The following is a 21,835-nucleotide window of genomic DNA, read 5'->3' as shown; positions in this document are numbered from 1 at the left end:
TGCTACCACTAGACCAGTCACCAGTTTTCTGTCAAACAGGCTCTGTTTCAAATGCTGAGCATTGATTTAAGGCCACACACACTCTGCCCTCTGTTGATGCTTCATGAGTCAACATGCAGGGCTCATGAGAAAGAGTGTCTCACAGACTTTATTTAGACCCTTGAAGAATGTCCGCCTCCCTCCCAGTCAATGCCACAAGTCTTTCTCCACATCCAGTATTCCCAAGGTGAATGTAATGTTTTATGGAGTGTTGGAGAGGACAACAGGGATGCTTTCCAACGCCGCCTGCCTCACAGGAAAACAGTAAACGTATGACATTACACCATCCCACACAAATGTAAAAGTTAATATTATGTGTCAGCTTTTATGTTTGTTTGTTTGTTTTTTTCAAGCAGGGTGGCAGTCTGCTGAAGTTTGTGGTGATTTTGGAAAATATGCTGAAATCTGCAGAATGGATTTAAACTGTAAAATGTTTAAACAGTCGAGCTGAGAATACACTGCAAAAAAAGAATTGTTGGTTTAACTTAAAAAAGTAAGTTACCTGGTTGCCTTAAAATGTTGAGTTCATTGAAATTGAAAATTTGAGCTATACAATGAAGGCAGTTGGTTTAATCAACAGAAACTCAAAATATTATGTTATCTGAACCACATTAATTATTGAAGTTGATTTGACAAAAGAAAAAATGTTGTGATAAATCATGAATATATATATATATATATATATATATATATATATATATATATATATATATATATATATTACAGTGTACTACATTCATATTAAAACTAAAATAAAATGAAGGTCAACGTGAATTGTCATTTGCAACCCAATTTATTCAATTTATTCTCAGCAATTTTATGTTATTTTTACAACTTTGAGCACTGCAATTGTTCAAAATGTTAATATTATTTAGATTATAAAGGAGTCACCGATGACTCATCAATGACATCACTCATCAATTAGCTCAGGGTCGACGGTCTACACACGTGCTTCCCGCGGGGCTGTCGGCGGCAGCTGACTTTCTCACAGGCTGCATGTCATTACGGAGCTATGCGTAACACAAACAATTCCTCGCTCCCAGAGTGTTTATCTCGTGGCACAGAGCACGGTGTGCCCACACATCAAAGTCGGAGGGAACAGACGCTGCTCAGCGGCAGCAGCTGCGCTCGGATCCTGTCCACACCCTTCCTGTTTGCCGCGGTTTACCTTGGGGCTGTTATTTTCCCAACAGAGCGACGATAACCCCCCTCTGCCTCACTCCCTTCACCGGCTTCAACAGCACCACCGACCGCTGCGGACACCGCAGCAGCAGCCGCCGCCGCTCGGTTGGTCAGACCTCTCTGAGCGGGCCCTTGTTTCCATATACAAAGAGCGGGAGATTGGCTAGTCTAATGCCGTATTTACACTCTGGCACATAAGCTGCAAACTTTTCAAACTGCAAGAGTGTATTATATATATATATATATATATATATATATATATATATATATATATATATATATATATATATATATATATATATATATATATAAAAATAAAAATGACCCTTGACCACTATAAAAAATATATTTTTACATCATCTGAAAGCTGAATAAATAAGCTTTCTCTTGATGTATGATTGTTAGGATAGGACAATATTTGGCTGAGGTACAACTATTTGAATATCTGGAATCTGAGGGTGCAAAAAAATCTAAATACTGAAAAAATCGCCTTTAAAGTTCTCCAAATGAAGTCCTTAGCAATGCATATCCACTCACAAAAATACATTTTTGATATATTTATGGTAGAAAATTTACAAAATATCTTCATGGAACATGATCTTTACTTAATATCCTAATGATTTTTGGCATAAAAGAAAAATAGATTATTTTGACCCACACAATGTATTGTTGGCTATTGCTATAAATATACCTGTGTGACCGATGACTGGTTTTGTGGTCCAGGGTCACATATGTATGTATGTATGTTGAAAGTTAACAAATCCCTCAAATTTAGCAATGCTTTAGCAATGTATTTTCAATATAAGAAAGAAAAAAGCTGTTAAGTGAACACTGTCCCTAGAAGATCTGTTCTCATATCTGTCACCATCTCAAACCCACAGCATTCTCCAGCTCTGGGTCAAAACCCTCATAACGCTGTTTCCTCAGTCAGAATGGCCCATGTAGTTTTCTCTGTGTGAGAGAGGCCGATTGAGTCTCCAGCTGCCATCACACAAAAACATCTTCACAGACGTGCGGCAGCAGCAACCATGGTGAGCTACATCAAACAGGGCTGCTCAGACACCCCATAGACTTTCAACTTCAGAGCCACATCTAGACTTTTCTTTTGACCCCCTCTGTCTCTTGGACCACCACACAGGGTCAGAGACCACTGTTACACTGTCCTAGGGACTTTTCATAATCAACACAAAAGGCAAAAATACAGCATTTTGGATGGATGCTTTTTGCAGATAGTTGCTGTTATTTCATTCACTGTTTTAAGTATGTGTCATTTTTACATTCTCATGCAGTTTATATTCTGGCAGATGGGATGGCAAGCCAATCAGCATAATGTATTTCTTGGGCACCAGTGAGATCAACTAATGGAACAGGAGGCACATATAGCCAACTTTGGTATGTAATGAATTTTTGTATGGCTTAAAGTTTCAGCATCTTTTTAATCATTGAAATATTCATGTTAATTCAGTACATTTCAAGATGAAATACATTTCTAGTGTGCTGCAAGAGTCATTTATTTTAATGTTTTAAATCAGATGTGTCTCGTACCAGTGGTGTGACATCACACAATTTCTCTCATGTCTTGTTTTATAGTCTATAATTCACACATGAAAGACCTGACCAGCACCTGTCATGCAAAACACCACAAGCTTTAATTATCACGGAAATGTCATTAAAGATTAACAGAAGCATCTGTTACATGTTTTACAACCTTTATATCCAGCTAGTTTAGCTACGTTTTAGGTGTTCTATAGGGAAGTGCATGAAAGTTTGAGTGCAACAGTACATATCAGCTTGTCTGTCAGGATGTGAGTTCTCAGAGGTCTGGAAGCATCTAGTATAATCCAAAGTAAACATTCAAGCTGAAGGAGAGAGAGAGAGAGAGAGAGAGAGAGAGAGAGAGAGAGACCCTTATGATATAAGCAGCTCAGACAGTGAGAGAGTGTCAAGGGTTTGCTTCCCTTTCTTGTCTCGATCATTTATCTCATCAGATTCACAAATAAGTGTCAAGGGTTGCAGGGATTCCCTAAACGTCCCTCAAACATTTCAAGGAATAGTTCACACAAACATGAAAATTGTTTCAAACCTGCGGCATAAACAAGATTTTATTTTAGGTAAAGGTTAATGACAAATAGTGGTCTGCTCAATTACAAAGATACTGGATGATTGATTACCAGTGTTGAGGAAATTTACTTTTAAAAGGAATGCGTTACAATATTGCCTCACTCCCTAAAAAAGTAACTATTTGCATTACTTAGTTACTTTTTATGGAAAAGTGATTAATTTTGCGTTACTTTTTCTCACCTGGGCTGGGCTTGCTTGATTTTTCATAACAAAAAAGTTGTATTTTTAGCAAATGTAAAGGCCCTTTCACACCAAAAGTGAAAGGTTTTTATTGCAGATTTGCGTACCTCGTTACTCACGATTTCACTCAACAGGAGAGCTGTCAGTCAATATGTGGGAAAACAAAGTAACGTGCATTACTTATTTGAAAAAGTAACTTAGATATTTTGTTGTAAATTTAAAAGTAACTTTACTAGTTACTTTAAAATGTAATCTGATTACGTAAATTACTTGTAATGTGTTACCCCCAACACTGTTGATTACTTTTATAGTTCTTGGCGATTGAGAGCTGTGGTCACTATATACTGTTATTATATGGAAAAGATCTATTCAAAGATTTTTGTCACTAAAAAACAAAATATGTTTTGGAACGACATGAGGAAATGACATAATTAATATGTAAAATTCCATATTCTATTCTTTTAAAATTATTTTAAAATGTAATGTATTCCTGTGATGGATTTTCAGCATCATTAATTCAGTCTTCTGTGTCACATGATCCTTCAGAAATCATTCTAATATGCTGATTCGATGCTATTATTATTAGCAATGTTGAAAACTGTTGTGCTGCTTAATATTTTTGTGTAAACAGTGGGACTTTTTGTCAGGATTCTTAGATCCAGTAGAAAGTTCAAAAGAACACCATTTATTTGAAATAGATTGTTTTTGTTACAATATGAAAGTGAATAGAAATGTATAGTGAATAGAAGTGTGTAGTATCAATATAATTACACAAATGAAGCTGATATGTTCTGTTCTTACTAGCCATTGATCATTCTTCAGCATGGCAATATATTCTCAGAGTGGTCTTTGCCAGCTGCCTGTCAGCGCCAACTACTTACCCTCACTGACCCTCTGTGGAAGCCAGCTCTCTGATCTCTGACCGAACGCCAACTTCTTCTGCGGTAAAACCAAAGTGGCCAGAGTAGCTTGACCTGTAATGTAGACTGACCACTATATTACAGGAAGAATGAGAGTGTGGCTACAAACAATGAAAGCCACAGCTGTTGCCATTCTGTACAGTACCTCACTACACTTCCATCCAAGATGGCAAGACGGCTTTATGAATGAGCCTGATGTGTCTTTTGACAAAAATAACATAGCAACTGGAGACATATTGTTTTGCAGAAAAAAAAAAAAAAACAGTATTTGGCAGCAGTTAAATTGCTGAAATGATCCTGTTGCCTAGTCAAAAACCGATCTGCCATTTACAGTCTAAACATTTTAGTCATCATGTAAATAGTTTGCTCAATTAAAGTTGATGATATTTAGCTTCTATATTCCTTTTTATGAGGTATATAGTTCAAACATAAGCAAACAATCAACCCTCACAACCCACACAATATTTACATCACAAACCAGTGGCGTGTGGCAGACTACTAAAATGAAAAGTCAAGTCTCTTGATTTACAGATAATTTAGTTCTCTAAATCCATTTCATTGTAGTTCTCATTTATATGATTAGTGATCTCTGATCACTAATCATATAGTTGGGTCTATCAGCAAGCTTACAATAAACAATTCTAATTTTAGCTTGTTTGTATGAAAAGACCAATTCACAAAATCAGAGGTTCATAATACATGAGGTTAAAAATATGATAAATAAATTATCCTCCTGGTCTGCCTAATTAAAGTATGTTAATTAATAGATGATAAAAATATATCTTGAGTTTGGGCAAACAGCCATTGATATTCCATTCAAAAGTTTGGGGTAATATTGTGGTATATGAGTTCAGTTTTCTATTTGACAATATTTTAAAATGTAATTTTTTTTAATGCTGAATTTTCAGCATCATTACTCCAGTCTTCAGTGTCACATGGTCTATTTTATTTACAAAATATAGTGCACATGGAGGCAAACAATAAACCCACACAATATTTACACCAAAACCAGCTTAGGCTCTTGAATAAGATGCTTTCTTGCAGTCAGTACCTATGTGGTAGCATTACTCAATATGTGTCAGTACAGCCATTTTGCACATAAACTACTGTAAATCACTGAAATACAGAAATATTTTCTGTTCCTCAAAGCAGTCATATGACTTAATGCTTATGGACTTAATACGTTTTTGTGTTAAACATGAATAAAATGGGTTTGGAAGGACATGAGGGTGGATAAATGATGACAGAATTTTTTATTTTTAGGTGAACTATTTTCTTTATGCACTTTAAAGGTGCCGTAGAACGTCTTTTTTACAAGATGTAATATAAGTCTAAGGTGTCCCCTGAATGTGTCTGTGAAGTTTCAGCTCAAAATACCCCATAGATTTTTTTTTTATTCATTTTTTTTAACTGCCTATTTTGGGGCATCATTAAATATGCGCCGATTCAGGCTGCGACCCCTTTAAATTCTCGCGAAAATAAAAACAGTCTCGTCTCCGTGAATACAGTAATAAACGATGGTAACTTTAACCACATTTAACAGTACATTAGCAACATGCTAACGAAACATTTAGAAAGACAATTTAAAAATATCACTAAAAATATCATGTAATCATGGATCATGTCAGTTATTATTGCTCCATCTGCCATTTTTCGCTATTGTCCTTGCTTGCTTACCTAGTCTGATGATTCAGCTGTGCACAGATCCAGACGTCCTGCCCTTGTGTAATGCCTTGAACGTGAGCTGGCATATGCAAATATTGGGGGCGTACGTATTAATGATCCCGACTGTTGCGTCACAGTCGGTGTTATGTTGAGATTCGCCTGTTCTTCGGAGGTCTTTTAAACAAATGAGATTTACATAAGAAGGGGGAAACAATGGTGTTTGAGACTCACTGTATGTCATTTCCATGTACTGAACATGTACTGTTATTCAACTATGCCAAGGTAAATTAAATTTTTATTTTCAAGGGCACCTTTAAATAAATTAAATTGTGTCTTACAGTTATATGAAAAGTTAAAATTATATGTCTATTTCTGTACAAAGAATACATTTTATTGAACTTTTTCAGCTTTGCTAGACAGTGACAAGTTCTTGTGTGTTTTCTACCAGTGGGAAAGACAGCGTCAGAGTATCTGGGAACTGTCATGGACACCTCTCCCTCTACGTTTCTCCTGGTGTGAATGTAGCAAGATTCCTGCAGCTGATCGCGGCGGCTCTTCTGATGACAGGTATTTTCCAGGGCTCGGACCCTCAGTCCAGGTTTTCCCCTGCAGGGTGTATAAAAGATTTAGCAGACGTGTTGCTGATCTGAGGTCTGCGGATGGTCAGCTGGTGGCCCTCACTTAGCTTGATAAGATGAACTGAGCCTGCTGTTGTCACATTCTCCCCCAGATTCAACAGTGCTGTCTCGGGTGATAGCAGTAAGACCAGAGGGCTTCGGGTCAAGCATGTGCGCTACTGCTTTTCAACTGCTCGCACTGATAAGTCAAAGTGTCTGGACTTCCAAAACAATTACAGGGGGCCAGCCAATCAGACCTAAAATAAACCACATGTAGATTTAGACTAGTTCAAAATTAGTCTGAAATTCTTGAATCTTGTATTTGAAACTCATTATCACTGCAGCAGACAGGACTTCAGTCACCTTGTCTTTCATCTCAGCCCCTAAAAATCAGCGATTAAGCTTTCAGCCACCTTAAAAATTGGTGATTATGTGAAAACAGTGGCTGGAGAAGGGAAAGTCAATCGAGCATAAATTAGCTGTGAGTTCTTGCTCTTATAGAATTTTTCTTTTAGCTATAACAGCTCAAATTCAGATAAGAGGCTCAGTCCTCTTAAGACTAAAACTCTAGATTCGTCCATGGTTATCACTGAAATGTTCATTGCTCATTTTCATTGTATTCAAGTTGTCTATGCTACATGATTGTCCAAACATTATATTAAGATATACTGCCTTTCAAAAGTTTGGAGTCAGTAAGATTTTTTTTTTTTTAAGAAACTAATACTTTTATTTATAAGGGACGCATCAAACTGATCAAAAGTGACAGTAAAGACGTATAATGTTACAAAAGATTTCTATTTTAAATAAATGCTGTTGTTTTTCTGATCTTTCTTTCATCAAAGAATCCAGAATAAAATATTAAACAGCACAACTGTTTTGTCATTGATAATAATAAATGTTTTTTGACCACAAAATCAATTAGAATGATTTCTGAAGGATCATGTGACACTGAAGACTGTAATGGCTGCTGAAAATGTATAGCAACAAATGAAATTTTTAAATATTTTAAAATAGAAAACGGTTATTCTAAATTGTGATTATTTTTTATAATACTGTTTTACTGTATTTTTGATTGAATAAATGCAGTCTTGCTCAACATAAGAGACTTTAAAAAAAAAACTTTGACACCAAGCTTTTGTTCTAACTTTAGTTTATAATATGATTGAGTTTATGATTTATAATATGATCTCAGTCTCAGGCCTTTAAAAATATTACGCTCTTATTTTGTGGCATTTTTTTATATCCACAGACACAATTGAATATTTTGATTCAATTTTTAATTGTCTGAATTAGTTTTGAAAAGACATTTATTCTGATCACAGATTCACATTATGCTTAATTTCGTCAGATACAGATTTATGCTTCATTTTGTCTGTGTTTTCTGTATTGAGTTTTTTCCGCTCCGGTCTGTTATTGCGCTATAAAGATACCGTTCATACCAAGATAACTATAGCGATAACTATATTATCATCCACGCCAGCAGATGTGGATGCTGATTGGCTGACAATGTTTTTATCATTCATCAGCTGGAATAAAATTCTGAAAGAGATTCCAACGTTATCTCTGTGCTGTTATTGTTATGGCTGTGGTGTGAACTCTGCTATTCTTTATATTTAGAGTGATTTTTAGAACTATATCTTTATCGTTATAGCTATCATACTTGGGCCTTAAAGGGATAGTTCACCACAAAATGAAATTTTGCTATCATTTACTCACCCTCAAGTTAATCCAAACCTGTTTGAGTTTGTTTCATCTGTTGTACACAAAAGATGATATTTTGAAGAATGTTGGTAACCAGACAGTTGACTGTACCTAATTGACTTCCATAATAGGAATGGTATTATGGAAGTCAGTAACTACCAAGTCAAGTCAAGTGTCAATTCTCTGGTTACCAAAATAATTCAAAATATCATCTAAATGATGACAGAATTTTAATTTTTGTGTGAACAATCCCTTTTAAGTTTTTTTTTTTTTTTTTTTTTTTTTTTTAGATAAACCCACCCTAAAGGTCACTTGTAAACAAAAATGCTCAAAGTGCGTTGAATTTCTTTTAACCATGATCAACTTCATTGCCGTTTATTATACAAGTCCATCACTCTGCAGCACACCCATTGCCATTTTACAATCATGGGGAGTGGAAGGATGCTTGCTGATAAAGAACCAGAGGGTGCAGCCCAAAACAACAATATGCAGCATTGTTTATCACCAGGCAGTGACACACCATATCAATGTTTTGGCTCTGTGGGGTCTTACCCTGGTAGAGATTAGCAGAAAGCTCTTTCCTGGATCTCTCTCTAACCTTGTGCTTCCTCAGGGCCTGTGATACCCAAACTAAGCATGAGGAGAAAGTCTCATCTTAAAACTGAGGGGAAGATTGGAGGCCAGACAGAGTTCACAATCTTATTACATTTTAGGTGTTTATCTTGTGTCACAGCACAAGATAAACTGTGCACAAGCTCATGTTTTGAAAAACAAAATTCACCTTCACGGATAAATGTTAGAAATGGCAATGTATCTTTCAAGAGGTTATATATCAACTTTGTTAAAATATTTAAATAATAAACATATATTATAAATAATAATATACAAACCAGTAATGATTAGCACAGGTGTCCCAAGAGGACTTCTGTTTGTTTTTAGTGTAGAAGAGAAGATTATCTTGTTGGCCTTCACTGACTGGTGCCACGTGTGAAAGCATATCTCTTTCTCGGACTGTGGTTGTATCCTGCCGTCTAGAGTAGTGATTTCACAGTGGTCAGGTCACTTAATGTGTAGCTGATGACTTCCTCTTTCTTGTCTGTTAATTACTTTAACACATTTGCCTGTCTGTTCAGACTGGGGGCGTCCAGGGCAGCTGCTTCCATGCAAGCAGAGCGAGCCAGAAGCCACTGATATGGGAGCAGTGCCAGACTGCTTATGCAATTGGATTAAACTGTTAAGATTTTTGGCGTCAAACAGCAACATCAATGCGTTTAAGTTTCGTCTTGTCTTAAATGAAAATTAAAAATAATAATGACTGCAATGAGAGAACTGTTGATGTTTAATATATGAATATTTGAATCTGGGTTGTGCGGCATTTAGAATTTAATTGAGAATGCTTTTAAATTTAATATTTTTTAATTGATTTAGTAATTGAATTTGGAATTGAGTTTGAATTGAGGTAGCAAAAAGGATATGGAATTGCAGTTCACTATGAAGGTATGAATGAAAGGAAGTGAAATTGAAATTTTGGATGGCTGGATGGATTGATAATATTTAATAAATTAAGATTTTATAATATGATGTTTGTTTATAAACCTTTGTGAACCTGGATGGAAGAACAATCCATTTGCCAAGATTCAGTGCTTATGTTGAATTTCTTTGAATTGCATTTCAGTGAAGTTCACTTCCTGTCATTCCAATTCTAATTCCAATTCAACTTCATGTGGGGTGTGACAAATTTAGTTCAAATTTCCAAATCATAAAATTGAAAGGGAACCAATTCTAAATTGAAATCCCAATCCTGATTTAAATAAATGAAGCTTTTGACAAAAGACATGACATACAAACATTTATCTAAAATGGATGAGTTTGCTGGACTGAAATAAACTGAAATTTTTTTATGTTTTTGTAGGTTGAATTGTAAACGAAGACTTGCAATGATCTACAAGCACTTCTGTGGCAAGTTTGAGCATTCGGATCAAATTTTCAGAAGGTATGGAAATGAAAAATCCCACAAAATGTTCATTGATTTTATTATTTAGCTCTAGAATTTTATCTGAAGAGCTGACAATGCATCCAAACCTGTGGGTTCCAGGTTTTGACAGTGGAAACTAGCTATTGTGCAAATAACGAAGGTGCCACAGTGAATGAAAGGGATGCTTAACAATTGGGTAACAGTGTTTGAACAATGAGAGCTGAATGCAGAAGGGGAAACCTATGGCTTCCTCAAGCTCATGTATCCTGACAGGAAGCTCAGGTCATATGACAGGAAGTAGAGAAGGGGCACCTGTCTGTGTGTGTTCTCACTCCATATATGCAATTTTTGTATTGTAAACCCTCACCCTGTACACACTATAGCAGAGTTTAAAATGTCTTTTAAAGACTGATAAACTTGTTTACATGAGTATACGCTCCCTTGATAGCCATGCAAAATCAGCACAATGATGTTGTTCTGACGCTGACATAATTCTGACAGACACTTTGTGTTGAGCCAAATGGCACTTGCAGTGCAGATTAGCGTGTTTCTGAGCGTAGCATGCGGGTTGATGGGTGCCGAAGCAAAATGCCAGACACAGTTCGATGGAAAGCCGTGACAGAAATACTGCCCTGAATCTGAGAATGGCAGGAAGGGCCCTATTATTCTGACCCATTCTCTTCAACGTTGGCCCATACGACGCCTGGAGCCTGTCTGCCATGAACTCGCTTCCCAGGATTTCCGACTCACGGCCGGCGCTCCGACTAAAAGCCAAATATTTCACTCCAGAGACGCACAAGGCTTCCTGATATAGGATGCACTTGCTTGTCTCTCTGTGACCTTAAACACTAATAAAGCGCCTATAATATGACTTTGGAGTCAGAAGTCCACAATCCTAGGATATCGTCAGTTTGTGGCTGTTCGCTCTTCCACTGACAGGAAAAATAAACAGATGCCCATTTGTTTTGAACAGATTGGATAACAATGAGAAAGCAGTAGATTATTTACTCAGGGGTTAATTGTTTCAGTTTGGCGCTGAAATGAAACCTTCCAGAAAGTCATCAAAGAAAATAATCAAGTTAGTCATAATCTTAAAATCTTTGTTGGTCTGATCAGCAAGGAAACAAAATTTATCACTAGATCTCAGTAACTAGCTTATTTTTGATAAGCAAATATTTTTCATTCATGCACACTTCATTCACTAATCGCAAGAACATCCCTTGAGTAACATGAAATGATGGAGCTAGATTATGATCTCAGTAGCTTCCTAGATTCTTTAACTTCTGTTGGTACAAGAGTTGTATTGAAACTTCTTAAAAACCAGCCTAATGTGGTCAACTGGCCTGGCTGTTCTATTTAACTAGTTTTAGAAAGGTTTTGAACACTTGTCAGCTGTTCATGCCAGATTAACACCACCAGAAAACCACCTTAGACTGGTTTAAGCTGTTTTTAAGCAGGGTTTTCCCGTTAGGCTATCATAACACTATCTTAAAAGTGATAAACATAGGCATTATGTCAAGACTTTGTCTTAAGAACTGGTGTGATCAAGGCAATCAGTCTTATGTTTTGGTATGAAATTAGACCAATCTGTTATGTAACTGATTCAGTTATTAACAGTCTTAAAAAAATACTTGTAAGACTAGTCTTAGCGGTTTATGCCGCCGGCCACTGCTTCTCGGCTGAATTTACTGAAGAGCAATAAATCCCCATGTTTTCCTAAACATTTTACATGCACTATACTTTAATTTAACAGAACAAATGTTTGTTTGCCCTGAATCTAAAACAGGTCAGTGTACTCTCAAGGAAGAGTCGGGGTTGAAGAAGCTGCTGCCCAGGCAACAGTGTCCGTTGCCATGAAGCAGTTAACTTGGTTTTAAAAAGGCAGTTTGCGAGTGACTAAGGGCAGCCTTGTGTTCAGAGAAGGGCTTGAGATTGTGGCTGTTGCTGTTGTTTTCATTGTGTGCTTGGGACTCGGGGAGGGTAAGAACAATAATGCATGTAATGCTGATTTTGGAACGGGTCCACCCAGCTTTTCCCAGGCTGGCCAGCCTTGGGAACCACTGATAGCATGGCACATCAGGGCTGGGCCCCTCTCGCCGGGCCCAGGGGCAGGGCCGCCCGCCTTCTCCAAGCAAGCATGTTTGGGATGAAAGGAATCCTTCCTCCTGCCTGGGAATAGAAGAAACACACACAAACATCCACAAACGTTTGCACCAAGTTGCGTCCCAAGTTTGGACCTGCTTCGCCACATGCTATGAGAAGTCTCAGAGGTGACACGGACGAGCTTGTAGCTCCACACTGGCCGTCGGCAGACTTGGCGGAGGCCATATTCCGGTTTTTGTTTTGTAGTCCTGCCCGGGACTGATATCACTAGCACTTGTTTTCAATAAGCCAAGGATGAAATGCAAAAAAAAAACTGAGTATGACTGAAAGCTTCTTTTCACAATATCTAATATAAAGATATATGTAATAATAACATCTAATGTAATATTATATACATGCATATTTTCTGTTTGTTTTGTGTGTATATTTGATATATGTGTGTGTGTGTGTGTGTGTGTGTGTATATATATATATATATATATATATATATATATATATATATATATATTTATATATATATATATAATACACACATTTTTATTATATATATATAATATGTGCGATAACTATAATGATAACTATATTAGTATCCACACCTATGCAAAATAATGTCCATTGTATTATAAGCACATGCTGCAGTTTTGCTGTCTGCACTTTTAAATGCTCCAGCTCTGAATGCAGGATGGATTCTGATTGGCTGGCAATGTTATTATCCTTCATCAGCTGAAAAAAAAAAAAAAAACTTTCTCTGTGCCATTATCATTATAGTTGTGGTTCCTATTCACATAGGAATTGGAACATTTATTACAACTTTAAAGTTATTGTCTTTTGTCCATTTACAGAGACTTCAATAATTTGTACAGTCCCTCTACTATACACTAATAAATACATTAAACATAGATATGAGAAGACCCAGACTTTTAGATGTGTAAAACAATAACAATATACAACATGCAATAAATAGATTGAAACAAACCTTTAGGGCTTGGTGTATGCCTGCTCTATATGCTCAATATTTTCATGATACGGTCTTTATTTATCCTAAAAAGAACTTTGAAAATTCTTGAGTGGGCATATCCATCAACAGGGGAAAACGAGGGAAAGTCCGGGTCTGTGAAGCCGGACAGACTGCTTTAATTAGCCCTTATATACTTTAGGTCACACCTGGGAGAGCTGCAGCCTGCCCTGGGCTATGAGAGGCTGTTGACAGCTTGATTGGAGCTATCTGTGGTGAGGACTGGATCTGGTGCAGGGTGTTAAAGGCAATGGGTGATGCAGAAACCCTTCAGCAGTACAGAGGTTCGTGTCTTTATAATAGGATTATTTTTAATATTCATTATTTTAGGAGATCATAACGTTTTTGGACAGTTAAATCATACTTAAAATCTACACATTTTTATTGCATTAGATAGCAAAATATCAAGCCACTACATGTGCTTTAGCCAAAGAGTCTCAAGTTCATTTTAAGGGAGTGTGTATGAATCAGTTCCCCTCAAGTTCACATTAGTAGAATAACCACAGGTGTAGTTCGTCACATTAACTAAAGGCAGGGTGTGTTTGAAAACCTGAAAATATCCAAATATAAATTTTTCTTTGTTTTGAACAGTACTGGATATCAATTGATTTTACCATTTAAAAAGTGTTTGTTGAGTGTTTCTATCATTCTTTAAATGCCACTTGGTTTGATAGACATTTATATATTTTATATAAGTATAATACTTTTTGGAGTAAAACAGTGAATTTATATTACTATAATTACTATTATTAATAATTAAATTTATTATTTATTAACATGTATTATTTATAATTTTATTCAAATTTATTTTTAGTTATGGTGGTTGTTTTTAGAAATGTTTGGGTGGTGTGACAGAAGTGTAATTTTACTGTGAAATGCAAAGACATTTTTAAGTATACTTTTAAAGTAAAAGATTTTCATCTGTAATGTTACATTGTAGACATTTACATAAAATGTTCTCTCAAGTTCATGGATAAAAGTAACAACAAAATATAGTTCAATTCAACACTATGTGTGAAGGTCATAAGCTGCCCTCCTCCACGATGCCAGCTTGATATTTCTAAGGTTTTATATGTTAGTTAAATTGGAAATGCAACAAACAAACAATGTGAGGAATAGTGTTACGAGCTGCGGCCGCAGTGGTGGGGGTGACGCTTGGCTCGCGGTAACCTCCCAGTGGCAGCGGCCCTGCCGGCCCTCCCTGTGTTCCTGGCCGTCTCTCACATGGTGATTGGGTTTCAGCGCAGGGCTCGAGCTGTGGGAACGAGTCATCACACTGGCGGGCTGCCTGGGAGACTGTGCTACGCTCCACCAGGGGGAAGGCACATGACAAAGGGGGGGTTTTGTGAGCCCAAACAATGTGCCGTCTTCACTGTTTAACCCAGGAAATTCACTACAGCTGGAGCCTCCAACTAGATGTGTGAAAGTGTGTCTGTCTCTGTGTGTATGCATATATTTAGTTCAGTTTGTCAACGTACCGTTTTGCGCTATATGAAATACACAAGACAGGCTCCCTAACAACTTGAAAAACTTATGTAATCTCAATATAATTAATGTTTATTGAAATATTTTAAAGGGATTTGAGTATTTCCACTCTGTAGATAATGCAAAAGTGCATAACACTAATTTATTTGGTTTATTCATGTATTTAGATACAATATTTTACCATTAAAGTAGGCATATTGCCTCCTTTAAATATTTAATAAGGCAGTACTTTAATTGTAAATAATAATAAAGGTAATTAAGGTAGTTTTTACTTCTAAAAATACTTGTAAAAATATATGTAGTCTCTAAAATATACTGTTTTTTTTTTTTTTTTTTTTACTATATATGGTAAGGTAATTTACACTTGACCAGTTGTAACTTTTTTTAATGACAATTTTTATTCGGTAAAAGATTTTTTTTGTTTTGTTTTACGTACGAGTACACGTTTTAATGGGGTTTTCAAACAACCTTTCAGTAACCTAAATGTTAAAAAATATAAAAGTCACGTGAGCAGAGCTTGATCGCTGTATGTATTGGATGGTAAGTCAACAAAACATTCTGTCGTTATTTTCATATTAATATAGATTTAAAATAAATATATAACATTAATTGTTGTTCTCCTCAAGATATTTGAAGGTTAGCTAACTGTGTAAAGGGACGCTAAAACAATTTGGGCTGCGCGAGACAAACCTAAACAAACTACTGACAGAAATTCTGTCCTTAATAATTCGCACACTGAATAAACCTGACTACGTTTTGGCAAGCCACTCTGCATCCTCAAATTAGCCTTGCCAGAAACCCTTTACCTAGATTTCCTGCCTATCTGCACACTGTGTCCAAGCTCAGTCAGGCTCTGAAACACCGTCGCCTTTCTTGAGTAAAGTGTTTCTCACGCTTCTGGGGCCCTCGGGTGCAGAACGCGAGTGCTGAAGCTGGGCAGAGTCAATTATCAGGGGAATGAAGTTTGAGACCTCCATTCGGTGGCTCGGGGCGTGTTTTCTTTTTTTCGGTGGGTGTTCCCAAAGCAGGACGTGGGCGTGAATGCGAGACTGAGGCTCCAGCGGTTCGTGGGAAAGACGCTCAGAGTGTTTGGTGATTGTACCTGTGCGCACGGCATCATGAAGCGGCCTTGTGAGGACAGCACGTCCGACAGCGACATGGATGAAACTATTGATGTGGGCAGCGAGAATAACTACTCGGGGTAAGCATGCATTATATGCTTGTTTGTTGTTCTGTAGCTGAGGACTCACTTTTATGTTATATTTCTATTTAGACATTATAGTAAATGTATAAATACATATATATAGGCCTGTAATATAATTAGATTTATTATTTTAAAACATTCTAGTTCATTTATCATTTTATTCATTATAATTATTAATGAATTTTAATATTTTTTTTATCTTAGACATTATAGATAAACTTTTATGACACAAAAAAGCTTTGGTAATACTTGATGCAATTAACAAACATTAGTATGTAATGCTCAACAGGTCAATAGTTAAAATGTCACTGACAGCATCATTAATTTAATATTTTTCATATATGGTGAATGTACATAAATAACTATAGTTAACTAAAAGTGTGTAACTTGTATGCTGCCATGCAGCCTTAAAATATGCATCAGAATGAACTGGTTTATTTAAACTCAGAATATTATTTAATGTGACTAAATCAAACAGATTACATTAGATTGCACCAAGAATAATTTGATGGGTTTGATCAAGTGGAAATGGATCCTTTAGGTATCAATTGCATGTCACCATGTTTTAAAGTATGGCTTACATGTTACTAAACATTATTGTAAAGTGTTAGACATTTCTAACTTTTTGAATGCAGGCTATAGATATTAATGGTATTTTATGCATTATGCATTTACTCACAAGTAAAAGGTTTAGTGAAGTGTTACCACTTGTCACTGTCAAACATTTTAGGTGACCTAAAATATGTGGTTCATATTTAAATTAACTGTGACCAGTTACATAAACTGCTTAGACTAGTCTTACAAGTTAGTCATCTTTTTTCTTTTTTTTTCTTCAAGAATGGTAATAATTTTTTTTTTCTTCTTCTTTTTTCTCCGCTACATAAAAAGGAAGATTGGTCTAATCTGAATCTGAAAAGTAAGACTGATTATCCCAAACTAATTGCTGGTTGCCAAACTAGTTCTTAAGACAGTCTTAACTTAGCAGCTATGTAACTGGCCCCTGGTTTTGTTAGTCGGATATCAAAAATGTAATTTAATACAACTGAATCAAAGAAGTCATTTTAAAGGTAACTATGAACACTTTTTACAGTGCACTGATAAGTTTTCATCCCTTTTTCCCCCAAAAGTCAAAGCAACGGTTCATTTATAAGATGTGGCTCACCTACCACTACATCCCAAGTCATGGCCAGAAAGAAGCGGAGAGGGGTAATTCATAACTTTTGAGAGAATTTTCATATTTGTTAAAATCTTTTAAATGCTATATTTAAAACTCTGATACATTATACTCTGTGAATTATTTTATATATTGCAGATCATTGAGAAAAGACGAAGGGACCGAATCAATAATAGTTTATCAGAGTTACGTCGTCTGGTGCCAACGGCATTTGAGAAACAGGTGAGTTCACATCCCTGTGTGCTTTATTATGAAGTATTATTTCTAATAATAATAATTGTAATAAATTAAATGTAAGTGGAAGAGGATGTTGTCACATTATTTCATCAAAGCTATCATATTAAAAACATCTATTTATTCTCCCAAGGGATCTGCCAAGTTAGAGAAAGCGGAAATATTGCAGATGACAGTGGATCACTTGAAGATGCTCCAGGCCACGGGAGGAAAAGGTAGACTGCTTGTTATTGGCTCCCATCTTACACTCCACCTTAAGCTGTAGTGAAATTTGAGCACGGAGTTCCCTTTTGACCAGATTAAAGTGGAAATCAATGTTAATGGTAGGATTGAACTCGTGGGAAAGTGCCGGCAGGACAAAAGAAGCACTTGACCCTGGGATTGTGTTTGCTTTCATAAATCCATGGGAGGGGAGTGGGGCCACATTCACAGGCTGCACTGTTGGGGGTTTGTTAGAGCTTTCCAATGAGTGTTAAAACTGAAGCATAGGGGAGAGAAAACAAACATACAAACAGGTCAGGTCACAATCCCAGTCTGCTTAGGTTTAGCCTCTCGAGCACAGTGGGGTTGCATTTGATTCGTCATGATTAAAGCTTCACATTTGAATCATTCTCTCTGTCTCTTTCAGGATATTTTGATGCTCATTCTCTGGCCATGGACTTCATGAGCATCGGCTTTCGGGAGTGTCTAACTGAAGCGGCGAGGTATTTGAGCTCTGTGGAAGGTCTGGACTCCAGTGACCCCCTCCGCGTCCGCTTGGTTTCTCACCTCAGCAGCTGCGCCTCGCAGAGGGAAGCGGCCGCCATGACCACATCCATAGCCCATCACCAGCAGGCCCTCCACCCACATCACTGGGCCGCCGCTTTGCATCCTATCCCCACTGCGTTTCTGCAGCAGAGCGGACTTCCATCCTCAGAAAGTTCCTCTAGCAGGCTGTCTGAGGTTCCTCAGAGGGGTGCAGCCCTACTGACCTCCTCCTTCACCCACAGTGACTCCGCACTCAGAGCGCCCTCTACAGGCAGCGTCGCTCCTTGTGTACCCCCGCTATCCACCTCGCTGCTTTCAATATCGGCAACCGTTCACGCAGCGGCCGCCGCAGCTGCGGCGCAAACCTTCCCTCTATCATTTCCCGGAGGATTCCCGCTCTTCAGCCCCAGTGTAACAGCATCTTCAGTGGCTTCTTCCGCCGTGAGCTCTTCCGTTTCCACATCCACCACATCCCAACAGAGCAGCGGGAACAGCGGAAGCAGCAGTAAACCATATCGACCATGGGGGACTGAAGTGGGAGCGTTTTAAGTGTTGGATTTGCTCTTGTTGCATCTGGACGTCTTCCACACTTTGTACATAAAGGAAAGAAAACAGCTATTGTGCCTGCTTTGGTCAGCACCATGGGCTTTTTTTCTCTACACTTCTCGTGCACATATGCGACAAGCAACAAGCCAGGGAAAGAAAGACAGACTTTTACACATCACAATGCGTGGACACCCATAAGGATGAAGAGTGATTGTCATTTTTAAAGAAAATTACTTTTTTTAACTTTGTGGGCTGCGCTGTGGGACAGTGCCTGCGTAAACACTGCTAAAATGCTGCATTTGATATCTATGCTTTGATATTTCACAATAGAAAAGCATATTGTCTGATTTTCACAAACACACACACAGTAGCTTTAGAGTTTAAAAAAACCTGCTTGTTCAAAAACAAACCAAAGGTTTTGCAGATAATCACTAAAGTGAGGTGTGAATCAGTTGTGTAATCTATGATTTAACAATCCAGTTTGTAAATCTGTATATGTGTAAGATTGTAACTAGAGTTTATATTGAAATTAGACAGATGAGTTAATTGGTATGATGCACTTCAATCACTACTGTTTTTTTTTTTTGGGGGGGGGGGGGGGGGGGGTTTGTCCACTTTACAAAATAGGCCTACTGAAATTTTTTAAAATAACATTCACTAATGCTCATATGTGAGATTTTCTACTACTGTAACTTTGTTACCTTTTTAATAACCCTACCACGCTCTGTAAGATGTAACCTTTTTCTATGCAAAAAAGAAAAAAACAGATGTCCATGAAGAAACTGAGTGTTTTTTTTTTTTTGTTTTTTTTTCCAACACAAATGCCATAAACCCATCATTCCATTTGCCTTCACCACAACAGATCGTGGAATGTTATGAGAGAAAGTAATTGTTTTCCCATAGCATAATTTGACTTCTTGAAATTGTATGGTGGAAAAAAATATTTGTGTTCTTTTATGTGTTTTACTAATAATGCAAAAGAAGCCAATGAAGTCAAACAAACAACTGCAATTACAAGTGCCACTTCAACAGTTATAAATCTGTCGACAAACTTTAAAGTAAGCTACAAACACATTTATTGAATACAACGCATACATCAACAGTAAAGTTGTTACATAGTCCAGCAATTTTAAAAATGTTCCTTTTGTTTATGAAATGTCTCAATGCCATGTATGTTGACACTGCAACAATGTCTTAAAAACATTTAAGCAGTTCTCCTTTGCTGTTTACTGTTATTTGAAGGCACAGTCCCTCAAGGTCCCCCTTGGTTCCTCAGGGACAGCTCGAGTCAAAACTTATGTAGCTGTTCTGGCGGGCGTGAACAAACCGCTGGTCGGACTGCAGTAGTGTGCGCCACATGAAAGCACAACAACACCAGTCACTCCTCCCCAAGATGGGTCTTTATGCCGGCCTAATCCACTCCCTTTATGCCAGGGTCTGTTAGACAGATTTACATTAGTAAATCACTGTCACACCATTAAATTCCTTAAGAGAAAAAGTATCAGCATTTCCAAGTGAATGGGGATTAAGGCAAACAGCGCCTGCTACCCACCGGCAATCATGGGAAAAGTGCGAGGCCATAAATCCGCCGGTTATCTGCTTTAGAGCGGCTGGTTCTCACGCCGGGCCCCTGCCTTTGAAGTGGCCGTCATATATCAAGGCCGCACATGATCTCCCCAAAAACATCACACGGGCAAAGAGTCAGTGGTGTGAACGTGGTCAGTAAGCCTGTCAGCTTCATTACTTTCCACACATGAAAATGGTTTAGCTACTACAAGATGTGCTTTATATTCCAGACCACAAGATAAAAGCAGCATTTAGATATGATCACAGCTCAGACAGATCATATTCTAGGCTCTAGGGCACAGTGAGTTTGCACACAGTCATTTTTAACCTCAACTGTTTGGTATTATCTGGAGTATTTAATATATGAAAGAAGATGTTTTGAACATGTGAATGTGAATTTTAAAATGAGATATTTGCTCTATATATTTTCTCTAATTGCAGATCGTAAAGATGTCTAGTGAATAAATACATAGCTAAGTATGACACCATGCCATTAATATTATATAATTAAAAATAATTAATATTAATGACTATTAATCTTCAAATATATATATATTTGAAGATTAATAGTCATTAATATTAATTATTTTTAATTATATATATATATATATATATTAGTCAAACCAAAAATTCAGACTTTTTTGATATTTTTGATATATTTTTACTATTCGGTGCAGGACACTATAGTTCATTTGTGTATGTGAAGATACCAAAATAAAGTAAACTCTAGCCAAAAATTCTTCATACAGTGGACTACCAGTAAAATTGATAAGAATTTGGAACCAAAAATTATTCAGACACTTTGACTTGACCATGTTTTGCTTAAGTGTTATCTGACATAATTAAGATTTGTTTTTCTTCTGACACAGTTTAACTTGTCATATTTTATTACCATTTTTTTTAACTATAGTGAATAAACAATTAATGAATGAAATGTTCAAGGTGTCTGAATACATTTTGGTTTGACTGTATTTACCATGTAAATCCTATGGTATTACCTATGTATAGTAGCATAACAGTACTACTATGGTAATACAATACTATGGTACAATTTCCCCATTATGTTTTACCTTGATGACACTACAACATTAAAATATTTTAAATTATGAGATGTGTGAACTCTGAAAAGGCAACAAATGAGTCTTTACCAGAGAAATGCTGCCATCTGGTGTGACTGCGAGATCATTTTAAGCTGCAACTTGTTCTAAATTCAGTCACTCGTTTTTTACAAATTACGTGCGTTTTACGTGCAAATTAAAGTACTTTAAAAATATTTTCTTCTCTAGTTTTCATTTTAGAAAACCACATAGAATAAAAAAGGAAAAATAGCATATTAATGTAATCAATCATAAATAACTAAT

General features: G+C 36.8%; 1 protein-coding gene across 4 annotated transcripts; it reads left to right on the top strand.

Annotated features, from left to right (window-relative positions):
• Window positions 1-387: 387 nt before the first annotated feature.
• Window positions 388-19,694, top strand: hey2 (hes-related family bHLH transcription factor with YRPW motif 2). Of its 4 annotated transcripts, none has more exons than XM_048207497.1 (11): window positions 388-532; window positions 2,103-2,252; window positions 2,511-2,613; window positions 6,556-6,674; window positions 10,338-10,418; window positions 13,661-13,802; window positions 16,032-16,204; window positions 17,335-17,413; window positions 17,520-17,603; window positions 17,749-17,830; window positions 18,244-19,694. In XM_048207497.1, the coding sequence occupies exons 6-11, from the start codon at window positions 13,776-13,778 to the stop codon at window positions 18,909-18,911; spliced, it is 1,113 nt and encodes a 370-aa protein (XP_048063454.1). In that variant the 5' UTR covers window positions 388-532; window positions 2,103-2,252; window positions 2,511-2,613; window positions 6,556-6,674; window positions 10,338-10,418; window positions 13,661-13,775; the 3' UTR covers window positions 18,912-19,694. The 4 variants fall into 4 exon arrangements, with proteins under 4 accessions (XP_048063454.1, XP_048063453.1, XP_048063452.1 ...); XM_048207496.1 differs by lacking the exon at window positions 388-532 and adding an exon at window positions 968-1,326 and having other exon boundaries at window positions 2,526-2,613; XM_048207495.1 differs by lacking the exon at window positions 388-532 and adding an exon at window positions 968-1,326.
• The last annotated feature ends 2,141 nt before the right edge of the window (window positions 19,695-21,835 follow it).

This window comes from Megalobrama amblycephala, linkage group LG11 (assembly GCF_018812025.1).
Source record: "Megalobrama amblycephala isolate DHTTF-2021 linkage group LG11, ASM1881202v1, whole genome shotgun sequence".
NCBI classification, from domain to species: domain Eukaryota; kingdom Metazoa; phylum Chordata; class Actinopteri; order Cypriniformes; family Xenocyprididae; genus Megalobrama; species Megalobrama amblycephala.
This window is presented reverse-complemented; position numbering and strand designations above follow the sequence as displayed.